The sequence below is a fragment of the Vanessa cardui genome, chromosome 26 (assembly GCF_905220365.1).
Source record: "Vanessa cardui chromosome 26, ilVanCard2.1, whole genome shotgun sequence".
In the NCBI taxonomy this organism is placed as follows: domain Eukaryota; kingdom Metazoa; phylum Arthropoda; class Insecta; order Lepidoptera; family Nymphalidae; genus Vanessa; species Vanessa cardui.
Window position 1 is genome coordinate 2,499,022 of NC_061148.1, and position 21,858 is coordinate 2,520,879.

At 30.2% G+C, this 21,858-nt stretch overlaps 1 protein-coding gene across 2 annotated transcripts in view; it reads right to left on the bottom strand.

Moving 5' to 3' along the window:
• Nucleotides 1-21,858, bottom strand: part of LOC124540716 (ribosomal protein S6 kinase alpha-5-like) — a 128,616-nt gene that overhangs the window by 79,170 nt on the left and 27,588 nt on the right. For both annotated transcript variants that reach the window (XM_047118396.1, XM_047118397.1), the window contains exon 2: nucleotides 15,193-15,261. In XM_047118396.1, coding sequence (XP_046974352.1) covers nucleotides 15,193-15,261 — 69 coding nt within the window. The remainder of the gene's footprint in view (nucleotides 1-15,192; nucleotides 15,262-21,858) is intronic.

A 21,858-nucleotide genomic window follows, 5' to 3' on the forward strand; every position in this document is an offset into this window, starting at 1 on the left:
CACACACAAATATACATATATATCAATACTTACATTCTTTTCTTCATCTTTAAACTAATATAAAAATATTCTCAACTATTTTAACATCCTTAATACTAAATAGGTATACAATAGTTGTGTTTCAGTTTAAAGGTGTAACTAACTACAGGTTACAGGGACATAACATCTTAGTTCCTAAAGTTGGTGGCGCATTGGCGATGTAAGGAATGGTTAGTGTTTCTTCAGGGCCTTATCTATAGACGGTAATAATATAGCTCATACTTGAGCCCTCCTACTTATATCATTAAACCCAAAAATAATGAGTAACTTACGTAAACTCAATATTCATAAGGTCATATTCACGAACGACCGTGAACTCGTGTCCTCTCTCGAATGTCACACTTTCGACAAGGCTTATTCAATTATATTTAAAAAAAATATATCCTGTCTCTTCCTCGGGTCAGCAAAACGTTTTCCTCGAGCAAATATTTACTGAGTATATTTCAAATGGAAAATTATATACTAATTGACCCTCTAACCGTTCTATAATAATAAAAATCCGCAGACATTTTTATCTTTGCCGTCTCGTAAATTCAAATCATTTATAAAAAATACATTGGTAAAAAAGGCGTATTATTCGATACAAGATTTTGTAGATGATAAAAAAGCGTGGAATTAATACCTGTTGACTACCAGGCAGGATATATTAATTCAAAATCAAAAATCAAAATATACTTTATTCAAGCGGGCTTTTTCAAGCACTTTTGAATCGTCATATAACAATTAAGTGAAGCTACCACCAGTTCGGAAAGTAGATTCTACCGAGAAGAACCGGCAAGAAACTCAGTAGTTACTCTTTTTCAACATTAAAAAAAAGTACAGTAAGTAAAAGTAAAGTACAGTAAGTAATACAATAATTAAAATTAATTAATTAATTTAAATAATATTTTGATTTTTGATTTTCTTTCACGATTTCAAATAACGCATTCAACCAATTACAAATCCGAAATATAATAAAGTAACCAATCAGAAAAAAGTAAAAACTCTTTAAGAATTAAATGTCCAACAAAAAGATCGTCTCGTAACAAGTCAGACGACTAGAGTGTTTGAACGAAACGTAGCTCAAACATTGATTAACACAGCCGAGTTTTGCAATGGAAGCGAGTATTGAACCGGGCCTTTGTATATTCGTTCAACTTGAGATGAAAACGAGAGTGTGATGACTTCTATGCTCAGACTTTAAAAATAAAATCATTGCTTTTAATTTCTTAGAAATACTTATTTTGAATACTCATTACAATAATTTTGGTTTAAATTAGAGTAATCATCTGTTCTGAATGTTAGGGGTTGAATTAATTTTTGTCTCATGACTAACGACCCACCCGTCCTATGCCCGATTTCCCGATTTGTTTAACAATTGTCCTTCTATTTCAAGTTATATACACAAACACCATAATACATATACCTTAATCTTGCTTATGAATCCCAATAATAATAATCCTTATTAGTGATGAGTTTATTTCGAACATACAGACAGACAAACGCGGTCGGAGACTTTGTTTTATAACATGCAGTGATATGAAATATCAAAGCAACCATCTATATCCATCTATATCTATATTCTATAACCTTAGTGCATAGATAGAAATCGGTCCGTTCAAAACGTGAGTGAAAACTGTCTGTCTGAATATTAATAAGGTCGGTATGGCTATTTATAACTCTTCAAAATTACATAACAATCAATAATACATATATAATACTGTGTCAAATGTATGCGTCGATTCGTTGATAAAACTCTCACATTTGTCAACAACATTCGCTAAGCTTATTCCATTTAATTGGACTCCTAGTTTTCCTATTCTGTTCATCTTACCAGATCAGTTATTTTGTCGACCTAAGTCAAGGTCGCTACTGCCACGTGGACCGATGATCTAAAGAAGGGTGGATTTGTAAGGCAAAGAATAGGGAACTGTTAATTTTTCTTATGATATGATCTAAAAGACTTCAAATATTATATAATAATTTACACTATATAAACAATTTTATATGGAAGTTTTAATGTCCATCATCATCAGCTGATCACCATTGGACATAGACCTCTCACGAGGCATAATACTTAACAAGACTTCGTTATTCTTCTCTCATCTATTTTATTCGTAAATTCCCCTCGAATTGTTTTTTTTTTTTCTTAATCTTCTGAGATTCATAAACTTATAAGTTCATACGCTTACCCGGTTACGTAACAAGTTACTCTTACTCGGCCCTAAGAGTGTTGAACTAAAGAGTTCAACATTCGTATTTCAGAGTTACGACCCTTCGAACCCTAGCGTTTAGCCTTGACGTCCTTGACCTTTGGGTCATAGGCTCGAGCTGAGATAATGAAAATATTCTAAAGCTGTCTCGTGAAATTTTTTTTCCCGACCTTGCCACATTTAATAGTCACACTTAAACGTGACCTTTCGCAATTGATAACTCTAACCCATGTAAGGTTAGAGTCATCAATTATATGGGAACGCACAAAATCTTTTTAACAAATCAAGGGGATTACCCTTAATTTGTTAAGATGTGATTTAAAAAAAAACATACTTACATAACGTTCTTTACCGTCGATGTAAACTATTAACTTTCTTATTTACATTCATATTATAAATCTTAAGTATATCTATAAATCTTCTATATGTGGGTATGTAAATTAACAACTAATAAATGCGGTCATTTCGATGTTTTTTTGTGTTGAATAGTTTGAATTATGGCCAATAGATGGCGCTGCAATGAAGTCGGAACAAGTTACTTGTTTTATATAAAAATGCAAATAGCACAAACAAATACTGTTACTTCTATAAGTCATATAAACAAGAACTATTATGGGTTGTGCGTGTATATAAATCATTTGTTATAGTTTTATTAAGAATCCTGTATTACTGTATTAGCATAATAAAACACCCCGTGTTTGCAATGTTGCACAATGCACATTGCATATTATTTACAGTATCAAAACATATTAATCCAACTAAACGAAATGAGAGATTAGTATTAATTTCGTATCAAAAATTCAATCAAAAAGTCTCGACCCCTCACGTGACACTTCTAAACACAATTACAGTTGGCAATATACATAAGCCACTTAATTTTAATAGTCCCCACTGACTACATCGCTAATGTATATAATTCTTGGAAGGATAATATATTCGGAATCGACTGTACTGTTCGGTGAGCGTGGCATAAAACTTGTTAGAAACAAATACATGATAACACTATTTTTAAACTATATGTTATATATATGCAAATTATGCATTGGAACTCCCTCGTTTGTCTAGCTTGTATGTCAGACTATGACATCCTGAGTTGTAATCGAAGGTCAATAACAGTTATTAGCTATTTTCGTCAAAAAAATAATGTTAGTACCTCGATGTTAATAAGGCAGTCTTGCCTCTGATCTCACTCAGATTGTAGACCAATGGAATTTTAAAATAGAATAGAAGTTCAACTATGTGTACATACTTGCACACTTATTTCGTCATTCGGCATTCAATTTAGTATAATTTGTAACAATAGAAAGGATAAACATGGTATATTATTAAACATGGTATATTATTGGTATATTATTACATTCAACCTTATTAATTATAATAAGTTTACATAAGTTTATATTTACAAGTAACCAAAGTAACCTAACTATTGTCATTAGTACAGTAAGTCACATTAATAATTTTCAATATTATACAATTGCATTCAAGAATCCTATTCCTTTACGCCGATTTGCATTCTAGACTGCTAGTAGTTATTTATGATTCGTAATATCCCGTAGTAACCATACAATATTCAAAGCACAAACGAACACTGTATATCACAAAACTGCCGGCTATGGGCCAGGTGGCGCGCTTTTTTCCACAAAGGGCAGATGTTCTCCTTAGGGTTGTTTACCTCACTTGTGTTAGGTAGAGGGCATGTTTTTTTTTTTATCTTCAATGAAACCCAAGTTATTCATTACATTACATTGAAATGCTAAAATAAGTATTCATTCATGCATACGTAAAAATCTAAGAAGATCTTATACTTGATATATTTTTAGTTTTTAATAATAAAAACGTGCCATAAGTCGCAATTCTGGGGCAGACGAATCCTCGATACTTAAAGAGTTTAAAACTTATCTCACAACTTGACTTCACTGAGGATTGTGTTATATTTATTACGATGTTATCAGTAGATAATCTATTCAAAATCTATACTAGTATATGTATAGTAAAGCTTTGTCAGTCCACACTTAGTTCTTTAGAACGCAATATTAGTTTAATAGACGTAATTTTTCAATGATAATATTTCTATAACTTATGTAGAACCGTTAACACTACATTAATATGAGTAAATGTATAGAACAGTTTCAAATTAAGCAATTTTCAACCCTACATCGATACGTTAGAATTATTTTTACTTTATAAAGACTTAGATAACTTGTACATAAGATTTGTAGGGAAATTAAGTTATTTTAAAAGATAACAATCTCATTGCATAATGAAACTAATAAACAATTAGGATACAGGTTTAACTATTAATCCTATGTACTCATAAATATACATAAAAGATGTCAGAAGCAGATGCGTTTCGAAGAAGGTTTTACAATATTTAATTTTATTGATAGAAAAAAATATATATTGTATAATTCCTTTTGGATTTCGAAATGTTACACTACATAAATCTGTTTTCAGCATATCAATATTTACCATTTATTTATTTTAGGTCAATAATTTCAATTTCAATCACAATATCAAGTACCATTTACTGTGTATACTTACATTATATTTGCAATAACTTTTTGCCGGTTCGACATGGGATGTGAACTTAGAACTTGAGGACCTTAAGTTTAGCCATTAGACCAACGAGTTCAGTCAGTAAATTGTAATCTTAATAATATAACGATTACCTCAAAAAAAAAATTACACAACTTCCACAGAATCTGAACAATCGGGTTCATTATGTTTTGAGACCTTATCATGCGGGTGGTCCATTAATGTCATCGCTAAACGCCCCCTAGGATATGAAAGAATAAATCCGTCAATAGTGAAAGTACATCAATCTGCAAGTTCTGTGGTTAAAAATAGAGATAAAAATGTATCTGCCTAATTTGGCTATTTATTTATCAATTGTAATATTATAAATGTGAAATTTAATCTTTGTGTACTTTGCTCTTTCGCGGCTAAACAATTTGATAACATTTGGTATAAAGCATGGCTGAATTCCAAAAAGGACATATGCTACTTCTTTATGCTAACACCTTATTAGCAACCCTAAAAACAAGCCTAACCGCATTTGTAAAATCAACAATCATAACAGAAAATTTTACTGTATTAGGAGTAGTTTTATAATACACTGTAAGTTTTAATACTATTATTGAATTTTAATTGTCATCAACAGCAACAAGGCAAGCACTAAAATCTTTCACAACAAAAATATATGTAATACCGGGTATCATAGAGAAAATATAGTCTATGTTTGCCACAGACTATAAAATCAACGTGCTAGCTGTTGGTTTGCTGAAGCGAACTTTATAACACGTATTTCGAAATGCATTGCTATGCGATTTTACAAGCTTTTATTTGACTTCACGTGAACATGAGTGGGTCAAAAGTTTTAACTACATTTGAAAGTGGCCGCCCATTGCACGAAGCTGAAACTAACCTTACCTTTGAAGATTGAGACAACTTTACAATTTTATAGTAATAATATACATGACATTTGTTTTAATAATAATTGCTTGAAATAATATATGAAGCGTTTATTAAATTGAGGCGATTTAATGTATGTAAACTTAGCAAACTATTCGTAAAAGTACACAACAAATAATTAGCATATATAATTGTAAATATCTTTATCCAAATGTAAATAGAAACGTGTATACAATAAATAAAAGAGGCTTTGTTATACAATTTGACATTAATAATTAAAATAAGGTATTTGGAATTGAATATTTTATAAGTTTGAAACGAGTTATCATGCTAATGTTAAGCCAAGGAGAAATTGATCATAAATATTTTTTATTAGACAACACAACGTTTCTGACGTATACATATAATTATTATGTTACAAAACTGAACGTCAATTATACCTATAGCCATTTTACATTAAGATAATACACTGTATACATATATAGGTACATTATATATATACTGAATACGGGGATAGTAGAACGACGCTATCCTCATTTAAATAAATTAGGATCGTTGTACGTATATATGTATTAAAAACACATATTTAACTATATGTATCTCGAATAAATAAATAAAAATGTACAAGCTTAAAGGTTTTTTTTAATTAGCTCCAACACGCAAGCAACTTTATTCTTAAGTATTCATTCGCGTATAATATTATTTTGATATTTCATAACACGTATTTACGTAACTTTTATCAGCAGGATATATAGATTGCGTGATAAATTCGCAATTAATATTCAGGAAGAGTTTATAACAGGACCCTATAAATGCTAATGTTTAGTTATAATTTATGTCAATTTTGACAGTTTAATGACAGGTAACCTTTTTCACGGACCGAGTAGTATTACAGTCGTTATTATCAAGTCATGATTACAATAAGAATTTGATCATTTCGCAATTTCATGGAATTGTCTATGGACGATGGGAGCAATGAACGAGTTGTATCAATATCACCGTGCTAACATCCGATTTGAATGGTCCACTTCTACGGTTATACTTCAAGTATTCGTTGATTTTTATCATCAACTAGAGAAATAACTGTACATTTTTTTTTCATAAAAATATTTATAAGATAAAACTATAACGGTGCTAGTGGAATGATTAATAGTATAAGATTAAATTGAATCATTGATACAAGTTACTGATTAATTAATGAATTAAAACAATACGATTTGTATCTTTTGTTACCCGTTAAATCATAAAGTATTTTCACACCCATTGAAATTATCTACAAGTGAGTGTTAATTATAAAATAATTAGTGTCTTAGTAAGTTAATCAAAGCAATTTCGGCACTAATAATATGTCGAAGTACCAGGTGGACATAAGGTCACGAGCGGCGTAAGGACGGGCGGGTAACGACCGGGCACCGCTACGCGCCAGTTTCGGGGGTCGACGACCCGGCGCGACGAACGCCGTCCTGGGATTGACTCTTACATACCCATAATACCCTGGTACCCAGATCGAATACCCATACTGTCCTCGTTTTCTTTTTTTTTTTTTTTATCAACCAAAAATAATAAAAAAGTCAAAACAGTTGGGATAAAGCTTGTTTAATCAGCTGACCGGACATCCTTGTTTTTGTACTTTTAAAGTTGAATAACATTATAATCTCGATTTCGGAAATAATCTTGTGAGAAAGACTGAGGCAAGTGCGTCGTGGGAAATTGAATTTGGTTTTAAAAAGTTTTGTTCTCATTCCCCTAGCAATCTATTAGATTATAATAAAAAAGGGTGTAACTGTAAATTATGCAGAATCAGATTTCCAGTAACTATCTTGTAATTATTCACATTATAATTAGTTTTATATATGTATATAGTTACGCGATCAGCAATTATTAAATTGTTTAAAAAATAATTTAAAAAAAAAACGCGAGTCAAATATACACGAGTATTTTTTTTTTATTAAACCGAGGTCATGAACATGATCTAAAGGTTAAGTCAGTTATAAAATTATACAAAAAAAAAAAATACAATTCAAGCGAGCGTAAAAATATCAAATCTCTATAAGGATATGAGTTGGTAAGGATATTGACCCAATACAAAGCGGAACAGAACACAAAATTGTTGTCAACTGTCGTGACGTCACAACCGGTAATCAAGTAACGGTAATTTAGTGAAGGTGGTCATCGAGTAGGAGAATATTTTAAAAAAAAAGAACAGAGGCGTGTAGCCATTAAAAATATTTAGGACCGGTACTTCCAACGCTCTTTGAATATAACTATTGCTTGGCTCGAAACGAAGAGAATGATATCACTTCTATAAGGTTAAAATTCAAGAAACTTTTTCATTAACGATTTTTCGTGTTATTCATAGATTTTATTAGAACGAATAATTTTATAACTATATAAATAATTGACGATATTTTCGAACAATATATCAAAAGGCAACGATGAAACTAAATTTATCATATGAACGCTATGATTTTTTTTCCATCTACCCTCAACGTGGTTTAATCCTCGTATAAGCGTACGGCTTCATTCGTGCATGTATTTTAGTCTGCGATTTTACTCATTTAAATCAGACGAAGAACATCTAACGATATGTTTATCATAGTAACAATAATTCATAAATAACAGATATTTATGCTTTAATAAAATTTAAAAATGGAACTCTAAACTTTAACCGTTGTATTTTTTTTTAATTAATAGTATGTCAAAAGTATTGCCATGATTAGCTGGTGACTGTGTTGACGTAGCAACTTCGTAACAGATTTGACGCGTATGCACACACACGCCTGTACACGTTATCACACGAATGGCGGTAGTGCCTGGAGCATGCCTCATATTATTCATTAACAGTTTAACTAGTTCTTATCGTAATCAATATCATGTACAAGTGCATCTAGGAAGTGCAGAAATAAAACTCAATTTGTCTACGTCATACATGTGTATATTACGGGCATTATTATTTTTTTTAAATAAAACGAAACCTTATGAAATAACGTAATCTAAGTGACGAATAGACCTTTAAGTAATATAATATGTGAGTAACTATTCGGATCAAATGAAAATAAACTTTCTTATTTGTTCGGTAGCTATTGGCACAAAAGTGTTACCCATAAAAAAATAAAAAGAACAGTAGAATAAGCAAGACGATACAAAATACTATTCAATATTTTTAATAATGATAATGGTCGAATTCCGACCACTGAACACACATTACTGAAACCTGCGGCGACTACATTAAAATAATAAGTATCTGTCATTAAGTTGTGTGCGTGTGTGTGTCTTTACATAATAATGTGACTCATAAGCATCCAACGACAAAACCCAAGGCGTTCTATCGACCATAGATTTTCACGAGTTGGATCGGACTCACGAAACACAATTGAACATAATTAATATGTAAAACGAATAAATTATGAATATATAATACGCAAAACTTTTTAAAAATATTGTATAATGTTAGATAAGGTGGTCGTGACGACAATAATTACTATGAGTTATTACGAATGCCGTGAATTAAAGAAGCGTGTGACTTACGTATGGTGACGTAAATGAACATACGTAGTACCTTAAGAAACTATGTACATGATTTATTTCAAATAACTTTGACGTAAACCATCATTAATATTACTTACTTACTACCTTTTATAAACAATGTTAAACATTATTTTTAATAAAAAAATAGAATTAAATTATATGGTGTACGTGTAAAGTGGACGGGCATATGGTCACCTAGTCACAACAACTCATAGATATGCAATGTAAGAAATATTAGGTAACCATTCCTTACAACGCCATCGTCATCTCTCTTTCTCTTACATCCATTGTCTACGTTTTAAAGATTTATTTAACTAAATTTATTAGAATATTTTTTATCGTTCACTTTTTTTATTCGTTAACTTTTATTATTATGTCTCTTATTTATCTTTCCATTTATCCTTTAATATTTATTTTAATTAATGACGGAAACTATTAATGATTACATTTTATTAATGTTCCTCGTATCATTGAATTATACAAATAAATAAAATAAAGTTGAGTTGGATGAATTATGTATGAATAAAAATTATATATATTTCGTCAATGTACAAATAAATCAAACACACTAGACCAAAACCGGTGTAATATCGACTTTTTTTTTATGATTAACATAATATCATACATCATACATATATAACAATATATATTCATACGACAAAAGTTAACATTTTCACATTTCTACGTATACTCTATCTTATCAGTGGAACTGTGACTTAGGGGATTCCCCTAACATTAACGATATCGTATTCAATAAAAAAAACTTTTTGAGAATCATATACAATGTTAAATGGCCTTTTTATATTTTACGACATCCTAATAAATAGAGAATAACAAATTTTTAAATCGCATGGGTCTTCTTTAAAAACATTATATAAATGTTATAATATACTTCAAATTACCACTTGTAAAAAAAATCGATTTTTGAAATATTTTAATTTCTTATTTAACGTATTGTATGTAACGTAACAATGTATTTAGTATTTACATTATCTCACAATGTTAGATAAGTGAGTGTCAAAAACACAATAACGCGAAGAAAACTATATGTTGGCAACACTGGTTCTTAAACACACACTATAAGATACGCACGGACATCTTAGTAAAAAACTTTTACTGAACAAAACCAAATTAAAATTGTACAAAAATATTGTGCAAGAAATCTATAACATTAAATAATTTGCCCTGACGAACTATGACACAACAAAATTAATGGCTCTAGATATCTATGGGACATAATTTTCATAACATAAGCATACGATATGAAAGTATTTTTGAATATTTTTTGGATAACTACGTGGATTATAAGCTAAGACGAGCAGCTAGTCATTATCATTAACAAGTATGAAACAAAATCGCTCAACACAGTCTGTCCCTATGTATGCTTAGATCTTTATATTACACAGCTGATTTTGAAGTGGATTTTTAATAGATTCAGGTATAATAAAGTAGAGAATTACTGAAAAAGCTGTGAACATTGTAAGACATTCAGTGTATTTAGTATCAGCATTGCAACGGTGCGAAGCCGGGGCGGGTTACTAGTCATCTATAGTCCATACGATTGACTTTCAAACAAGCCTCGTTATACTAACTGAACGTCGACGCATCCATACGATATAATGCGTGAATGCACGTGTCTCTGGTCACGTTTACCGAACTATCAGTTACGATGGCGGGAAGCGTTGAATATACAAAGTGAATGTCAGAATTTGGGATATTACTTAATAGGGGAAGATTTAGTTACAGGAATTGATTACAATGGACATATCTCTTACTCGTTTCGGTTGTATTAGGCTAAAAAAAGAAGCCTATATTCTCACTTGGAGTTTAAATTAGCTTTATACCAAATTTCATCAAATTCAGTTCAGTGGTAGTAATAGAACGAGACAGACATAGTTACTTTCACATTTATAATATTCGTATGGATAAGGTTTTATTTATTATATATGTGATCATAACTTATTTGATAAAACGACACCGATCATTATTTAACTAAAGTAAATATCCTTTAAATGGTCTACTAGTGGGTTTCTCTTTTAAAAATGGTTTTGAAACGTATTTCATATTTTTCTTCAAATTTTAACGGGACAAAGCAGAGGTATTATTAACGAAAAAATAATTTTCCAACTCGGTTTATTAATGACGGAGTTTCGAAGGGACAGAGATAAAAGCACAAGAGAATCGGAAAACACGTCTTTTTGAGTCGGTTAAAATGCCAAATATTTGCTTCTGTAAACTCTATGACAGTTTATAATGTAATTATCAATATTAAATAAATTCAAAAGATCAACTTCAAAGGAGAATATTACATATTCTACATACATATTCTATTTAATCAATTATCGAATAGATTCGACCTCATACCGGTCAATGTATATTTATGGGGTAATAAGATTATCCCCAAAAATATACATTGACCGGTATGAGTGATAAGTAGTCCCAAAAATAACAAAAGAACTTTGTCAAAAACAAAGAAATCGATCAATTAGGATTTATATAATTATTCCTTGTTTCAGAAGAATATAGACTAAGAATTAAAAAAATAAAACCTCATTAACAGCTCTTCAAACTTCCTTATCAAAAAAAAAAAACATTTCCTGGTAACAATTAAAAAAAATAAAACTCTGTAAAAAAAGAATCATTAAGAGCGATATAGTACGCTGTTAAACTTTAAATGGTACACTGAATTAACTTCTCTATAGCAAATTAATCAGCGCTGTAATCGCTTGAAATGTCGTGTAACTGCTTTGTTTAAAGGATTATGATCCTTAATGACAGCTTGTATTGCGGTTACAATCGTATGTATGGATGGTACCAACTATTACTATTACAGCAGTTGTAGAACAGGAAGCGTACTGGAAATGGCAGTGAGCGCCTAACCTAAAGCAGAAGACTAGCCTATTGTAGTATTCTAAACTTGACTAGATCATACCATTCTTTGATAAGTTTGAAAGTGAGCCTTATTGTTTGAATTGAATATATTTTGGCAATCTTTATTTTTTCTTTATTTGTTCCAAATGTAAAATAAACAACTGATCTAAAACTTCGTCTAGACATGAGTAGACAAGTTTAGAGTGTATTTCGCCAAGTTTCTCTACTCGGATTAGTATTTACAAATCATTTGTGTATCCTCATCCTATATTCTACTGCTAAAGACATACATGTATATAATGATGTAGTGATGTTGTTTCTGTATGAAAGACGAATTAAAACAAAATCAAAAGTAGGCTTTCAGAAGCACATTTGAATCGTACAATCGCACATTAAACAACTATAACAAGTGAAACTACCACCAGTTCTCAATTTAGATTCTTGCGAGAAGAACCGACAAGAATTTCAGTAGTTACTTTATATACAAATTATATACGTATATAAAATATCAAGGGACATAACACATCAGTTCCCAAACTTAGTCAGATTGCTTATTTATAAAATGTTTAGTCCTTGAAAGCATTTCTCACATACTTGTTCTATGCTATCAACCGTTACACAATTGACCGAATAAATGCCTCATACGTAACATTAATACTTTACACTGAGTGAACACCCTCGCAAATTATGTGCAGGCGATAACACCTCCATAACTGTTAAGTTTATTTCCTATATATATTTTTAATTAGAAACTAATGAGAATTCAGCTTTGTATAGTTCGTTATAAATAAAAACCGAAATGAAATATACATCATTTTCTTCTTTTCTTTCGTAACAATGGACGGAAAGATTATATCATACTTTGTTTGAAAAACAATATATTTCTCTAATCCAAATCACGTAATATTTTTAATAATTATTTGTATGGAAAACGAATTATAAAATGTTTATTTATTTATTTATTGTTTCATTTGGCAATCCAACAGTGTTACAATATCTTTTAAAATTTAACAATATAATGCAAAAATTATGACCAAAAAAGGATTACACTATTATAGTATGAATTCGAAAAGCAGTTACAATATGAAATTTTTTTACTAGTTATTTCTAGAAGTTAAACAATTTGTGATAGGTATAGGTTATATGTAGGTTATATGTTGCCTGGTTTAGTTAAAAATTTAGGAAACGCTATGCCACGCTAAAGACGAAATTTTGCAAAATCATTTACGGTACGACGATAAGGGAAGACAAATAGACTGATAAAAATTTAAGCTGTTCATTGGCTCATTGACAATCAGACAGTAACTTTAAAAGATTATTGTTTATATTGACATGTTTATATTTTGTTTAGTAATATTTTATAAACAGATTATCCCATATTTATGAGACATCTATTTTGTCATATCCCTTGGGCCCGTAAACAGACTGGCTCACTTCCTTAGCAAACCGCATCACACGAATACAAAGTTTATTTAGATGTCCTTTACTAACAATTTTGATATAATAATAGATTTTCTGTAAAAAGTAGAATTCTATTCAAATAAAATATTCAGAAGAATGTGCTATAAATAACATAGTATAAATAGAAATTATTTATTTATAATAAATAAACTTAAAATAGATGGTACTAAACTTTTACTAAATTTCGAAGAAATATTCCATTTGTTAGGACACGAGGGTGAAACGTGACTACAACGTGATTATTTATTTGGTTTCTTAAACGAATCGAAACTTTAAAAGTTTTCTAAGTAATCCCTTAAAAAAATTCCGAATGAAAAAATAATCAGTAGTAAGTGAATAAAATTAAATGAATTTTCATGTTGAGGTAATCTTTTGGAATAATAATCGTCAATTACAATCACAGTAGATATATAGAATAGATTTTATTAATAACTTTGAAATAAATCACACATAAATGATTACTAAAAAACTTTCTCCGACTTTATTCGTTAATTTACAGAAAAAAAATTAACTAGCCAGACCACGTGGTAATTAATCGGGAAGCTTAACGACGAACTTAGCTCTGTAAGTACTTCAAACGACCCTTTTTATTAACAGATAAAAAATAAACCTATCAACACCACAGATAAAAATAAAAACTCGAAAAAAAAGCCCCCATACCCCGGACATCCTCGGTAGACAACAATCACCACGTGGTGGGTCATTGACACGACATCTGCGCTCGCGCAATGCTTTACATTGTAACTTAACTAGCATATTAAATAAACAGGTGTCCGAGGCTCATATCGATATATTTGACTGTTAGATTTGCGATATACTCATAAATTACGAATACATATTGTTCCGATTCGAGGTTTATATTTTACTTTAAAATAAAATAAATTTAGGTACCCATTACGTTCCTTTATTCTACGAAAATATACAATTGAACCGAATTTATTCCTCGACAGTTATATTGTGAATGTGAATAACATTAACATGAAATATTTTAAAATTCAAAGAAATTATTTATTTTAAAATAGCTTTTTTTTTATTATATATACCGAATTTTTTCAAACCTTGGATTTGACCAAGTTGGATGGAATTAAATTTTTATTCACACATCAAAGATAGGTTTTTAAGTCATAATTATAATAATAATGGGCATACTTTAATACACTTTAATAATATATAAAATTTCCTCATACATTTTGTATGAAACTTTTTCTGACACTGTTTTAAGATGTACCAGGCATTCATAAGAATGAGAGAGCTTATTTTATTCCTTTAAATATTTTAATGCAATTTTGTTCCTTATAAAATAAATATAAATTTTAATAATACTTTTCTCTATTTTCCTCATGGATGGAGTTAATAGATTTATTTCTAACAATGCTTTCAGCCTAAGCTTTGTTTTATGCCAAGTAAAGCACTAGGCTATCATAAAAAGAAAGGGGTCTGCCAAATTTTGATGCAAGAGTTTAAAAACCATACACAGCTCAAATTATTAAATGTAAATATTTTTATAATCCTATTACCTTAGTATCGATGGCTTCTGTTAAATTATATATTTCCTTCGATATTTAACAATTATAGCATTTTAATACAACACGATATAGAAGTTAATTTGAGAATTTTATATTACCCAATAATATTAAAGTTAAGATAGTCGGATAAATTAATCTAAAATTAAATAATAATAATCACTCACCTCCAGTTCCAAGTACTTTGAGCAAGTCGAAATGTGATATGTCCACTTTAGATGCGCTGTTGAGATTAACTGAAACAAAAATTTATACAAATTAATCAACTCGAAAAAAATATTAAAGATTTCAAACTATCAACTTTTTTTTAAATAGTCGAACAGTACGGAATTAAATACAGCCAGTATTAAACCATATAAAAATATAATGTAATGTCAAATTATTACACTATGTAAAGTTTAAGATATTTCAAATATATAATTAATTCCATATCTTCAGTTTGAATCCATTCGTGTATATACATACGTCATACCATTATAAAGAAGTGTATAATTTATTATTTTATAATAATATTTTTTTAGGTATTACGTAAAGGTCGATGGATATGGCAACACCAAGTTGAATAACCTAGATTCGATTAGAGATTATAAAATTAATCACAACCGTCTGACCTACGTTTTTAATCTACAAGAGCAAACACGACATAAAAAAACATTAACCAATAAATAAGTTTAAAAGTCGTGTTATTTTTTTTATAAATTATATTTGAAATTGGAATTAGTAATTGTTGGGTTTTATATAGGATAGATTTAATTACACATATATGATCATAAAATACGTATTAAAATAGTAACCACTGATTATCTATATTATATATTCTCAAGAAATTTTAAAAGACGTCATATATAAATTAAAATTAACCTTGTCAAAGGACTAAAAAAGCTTGAAATGACAATAATATTAAGAAGTATCACAGCGGCTGCAGTTTCTGAGGAATATCGGTTTGAACCAATAAAAAGTCAGTATGTCTTTTTGAGGAGAAATTCGTAGTAACTATGTTAAGATTGAAAGTTAGCAGATACTCTTCTATGTCTTAACAAATACAGTAAGCCACTGGTTTTGCACTCTTTCCCGACGTGGGGAAATATGAGAGATGAAGGAATACAGCTCTTGTGATTGCGCATATGCAATTCAATATTTATTTGAATATGCGCTATAACCGAAATCGATCAGATGATAATATATTATAATAGGCTATTACCAAACTTAAATTAAAAAAAATACCTTAACATTACAAACATGACTACAAAATCTTCAAAAAGGAATGAAACTTTTATTTTACTTTATAAATGTCTCATTTCAAGCAAAACTACCAGTGACATATAACGTTTTCATATCTATAACGACTATATTCATTATTTCTAAATCGATCTATTTAACTTTCATATCAAAAACCGAGCCCACAATTTCACACAGACATACTAACTTTAAAACTCAGTCAATGACAACAGACAGCACAATAAAAGAAACACGTTCTTAACTTTTACAACTAAAAATAGCTCGAATTTTCTTCATACATATTTAAATACAAAATCACGATATGACACATAATACTAACACGACAATTTCACCTCTATATCTATCACAGTAAAGCACATATTCTGTTAAATAATAGTTTTCTTAATACTCAAACAAGATGTTGTTTGATAAAAATGTTTTGAATCATAAAATTTAAATCATACAAAAATATATATTGTCTCAAAGTCAATAGTTTATTGAACTCGCACTGCGCCTGTTCATCATCAACAACATAATATTCTAAATCAAGAATAAATAATTATATAAATAAATATTTAAACAGACTTAAGAAATGTTCCTTATGTATGTTTATATGTGAGCTATTTCATCAGAAACTACAAGACCAATTTTTTTAGGAATCATCAAATTGGTAGGGGTAATATAAAGTTAAAAACCTTTCGTTCAAAATATATGAGTATGAAATTACCTACAGTGTATGTTATTAGTTTCTACAAAACTGTTGGCAATATGCGTGTTTACAACTCATCAGTAATCTACCAAAAAATACGCAGTACAGTAAATGTTTTTGATGTAAATAACGCGTGTTTACAACCAACAAGTTGCGAAACATAGTACGCATAGCTTATTTCAAACACGGGAAGAGAAAAGACAAACAAACAACTTTGACCTTGAATTGACGCGATGTCATTGGTCGAAAGTTTGCATTATCTATGATATTCATTATGGATGGACGCGAAAAATGGCGTTCGAATGTCGACGATGTAGTGAACTTTGTAAGTAAAATTGAGGTGGATATAAGTAGTCAAGTGGAATAATATTGTATTATAATTAAACATATACTAATCAAGAACTATATGTATTGCATAATAAGGTAGCTATTAGCAAATCGCACAGATCGGTTTGTTTATTTATTTATATACGATTGAAATAGTCTATAAGTGATACCATCTCAGCTCTCAGGGCCTGCATACTTTACCACCAGGCAACATATTTTCCAATGTCATTGTTATAGAATGTCATATTATGTTATCGGTATATACAAAGAACATAATTAACAGCTTACTAAGAGCCCTTATTTGGCAAAGTACCGGTATTCGGTATGGTGAGGCAAATAAATAGTACAATGAAAATATTTGTAGGTAATTATTTGAGACGGTTCATTTGTCCGGACTTTCATATCATATAAAAATTATCATATGACATTTAAAACAATTATAAATTAAATAATAGGATAATAATATTTCTTATAGTTGGTTTACCATACACATTTTTATTACGACATATACATACTAATATTTAATTATTATTTACACTTTGTATTATTATTTTCAGCCGACATCAAAAATGATGGGAACAAATTGTCATAAATATAGGCTGTACTTTTATTATAATCTGACCAATATCGCATATATAAAAAGTCATAGGTTTTGTCATAGGTACTTCCTTCTTTTATGGTAATATAAGCAGGTTTTTTACCGCCAAAATTCCATTACATTTTTGTATGTTGTAAGCATAATGTAAGAAATAAGAGATAATTTATAGAAACAGATACAAATAGCTCATTGGGCTTCTTAAATAAAAGCTTAACATATAAAATGCACGATGAAATATTATTTGTATCGTACGAATCACCACTCAACGCGATGCGATATCATCTCATTCGCATCTGGACCTAAATTTCAACCGAGATTTGATTTTTATAAACGTTACATCAGTGTTTGAAATTATAATTAATACGTTGCAGATTTAGTATGAGCTGAGATGGCCCAGTGGTTAAAACGCGTGCATCTTAACCGATGATTGCGAGTTAAAACCCAGGCAAGCAGCACCAAATATATATGTGCTTACTTTGTGTTTATAATTCATCTTGTGCTCGGCGGTGAAGGAAAACATCGTGGGGAAACCTGCATGTGTCTAATTTCATCGAAATTCTGCCACATGTGCATTCCACCCTCTCCTTAATGGAAGAGGAGGCCTTAACCCAGCAGTGGGAACTTTACAGGCTGTTACTATACTTTACTTCACTACTATATTTAGTACATCAAAAGTTTCATCTTTACCCCTAATACGATCATTGATTTTTTTTTACGTACCTTCCATACACTGGTATCGTAACTAAAAATTTTGCAACGCTTACCAACCCCACATATAAGAAAGAGACAACGATCTTTTTAATTTATTTACATACTCCCACCCGAGGGTTGTTGTTTGAAATCTCTAACACATAAGCTTTTCTTTGTAACCTAACGTTTGTTGATAGAAATTTTTCTTAAGAGCATGAAAAATCGCTCATAGATTTATACTATTGTCTACTAAATTGAAAACTTCTATTGATATTTTGTAGATGATAAAAAAGCGTGGAATTAATACCTGTTGACTTCCAGGCAAATTACATACATATATAACTGTATTTAACTAATATGATTGTATTTTTTAAATTTTGAAAAAGAGTAACTACTGTCTTTCTTGCCGTTTCTTCTCGGTAGAATCTACTTTTCGAATCGGTGGTAGCTTCACTTAATTGTTAAATGACGATTCAAAGGTGCTGGTAAAGGCCCACTTGAATGAAGTTTATTTTGAATTTTGATAACAATTCTAAAAACGAAGAAAAACCTTCATACAATATCAATACCACATAGTATAGTCATAACCTCTAGTTCTCAAAAATATTATTATCGTTTGATAATAATTTAAAAGCTTCGTCAACTAATTGCTTTTGGTCAATTAAAGTAAAATTAAGCTATGTAGTAAAATTGCGTTTTATGTTAAACAATATTTCTTCTAGTCAATTAAAATTAAATTAACGTTGATAGCGACGTAAAAGGATCGGATAGTTGCTATGCAGAAAACGGCTTTAAAACAACGGATTTTAGCACAAATTAAGATTAAATATTACTCATATGTGTTTTTATCTATGTACGTTGAACAATCTATTAATAAAATAAAACCAAAATAAACTTTTGCGAGCACTTTTGCATTTTACAGGATTAAATTAAATTTATCTCTCATATATGTGAACTATATGTAAATATTTACTAATAATCAAGTTAAACAGATAATTAAATACACGGACATCAAGAGATCATTAATATTAATGAATATTAGCAGATCTAAACATCAATCTTTGATAATAAATCTTACTGTGTATTTTTTACAAACACTTTTCAATTATTTTACAAATTAAAAGTTCCAACAGGCTCGAAATGCAGACGAGAAGAACCGACAAGAAACTCAGTAGTTACTCATTTTTATGAAACCATAACATTGCCAACACAGGTGCTCACAACACAGTTTTTGATAATACTGCCTCTGCTTATTTCATTCACGGTATTTGACTTTATTTTTCTTATACGAGTAGGCAGACTAATAAACCATTTAATGGTATGAACTCACCAAATCTATACATTAGCAGTGTGTAAAATCGTGCCATACATCGCCACCGACCGACAATTACTTATTGGTAGGGCTTTGTGCAAGCCCTCTTGGGTAGGTACCACCCACTCATCAGATATTCTACCGCTAAACAACAACGCAGCATTGTTGCGTTCCGGTATGAGGGGTGAGTGAGCCAGTGTAACTAGAGACACAAGGGATATAACATCTTAGTTACCAAGGTTGGTGGCGCTTTGACGATGTAAGGAATAGTTAACATTTCTTACAGCGTTATTGTCTATGGGTGATGGTGACCACTTATCATCAGGTGGCCCATGCTCGTCCGCCAACCAATTCCATATAAAAAAACCGAACTAGGAAACTAAGATGTTATATCCCTTGCACCTGTAACACTGGCTTACTCATACTTCAAATCGGAACACATAAATGCTAACTATTGGTGGTACCTAAATGAGCTAACATGATGCCCTACCACCAAGTAAAACTTGTAGATTGTGTTTATAGTCTGGGAAATGAAAACGTTCCCAGGAAATGAATATACAATGAACTGTTTCCATGTCAAAGACTCATGTAAGAAAAATGGGAAAAGTCTAATAATCAATTAATCACAACGGTAAAATTATCATCTTGTAAAAAAACAAGATGGTACCCTATATCCCTAACAAAATCATAGATGTCGAAATTAAGTTGTCTGTTATAATTTCAGGTATTATAATACTCAAACGATCTACTTTCCGAACCGGTGTTAGCTTTACATTAAATTCAACACTAACGTAACGTGGAAGGTGTTTTTATAAAAAGAAAAAAGTAAAGTAACAGCCTGTAAATTTCCCACTGTTGAGATAAGGCCTCCTCTTCCATTAAGGAGAGGGTTTGGAACATATTCCACCATGCTGTTCCAATGCGGGATGGTGGAATGCATGCAGGTTTCCTCACGATGTTTTCCTTCACCGCCGAGCACGAGATGAATTATAAATAAAAATTAAGTATATATATATATATAGTGGTGCTTTCCTGGGTTTGAATCCGCAATCATCGGTTAAGGTGCACGCGTTTTAACCACTGGTACTTAAATAAATAATATTTTGATTCTGATTCCACCATTAACAAACTCATCAATAATAGTATAGTATATTTATTTACAATTAAATATCCGTATCGTATATAAAACTAACTCAAATTCCAAGCAACCGTATCAAATAATCGCGTACAATATAATGAGTTTTAAAGTTACTGTGAATCGGTCTACGTAATTTTAATACAGATTAAAATATCCAACTTCAAGGAGGATCAATGCGACTTCGCGAACGAAAACTTGGTGTTACCAGTCTAATTTAATTTATGAATCTGTTTCTTATGTTTCTTATTTCTTGTTAGATGTTAAAATATACATAATAATGGCTTAACTTTCAAATACTTTTCCGAAACCATAGACTATACATATGTTTTTTTATTTTTATATTTATATTATTACCTGTATGTATAAATTTAAATTGAATCTATATTATACGTTATATCATTATTTATTTGCAATGTAAGCTTTCATTGTTTACAGAGAGCTTTAAAATCACATCAAGCCTTTACTTATATAATAAAATGAAATTATTAATCTACGTTATTTAATTGAGAAAAACAATATAGCATTAAAAATATAAATACCGAGAGTATTATATAATGATATTTTTAATACTATACTAGGGACCCGCCCCGGCCTCGCAAGGGTGCAATGATATGATACCACAGTAGAAACTTCTAAAATTATCAGTGTTCCTATACTAAATTGTCTATTAATTATATATACAAATCTTCTCGAATCACTTTATGTATTTAAAAAAACCGCATCAAAATCCGTTGCGTACTTTTAAAGATTTAAGCATACATAGGGATATAGGGACAGAGAAAGCGACTTTGTTGTATGCTATATAGTGAAAACTAAGTATAGATTGCTTGGTTGGGTGTAT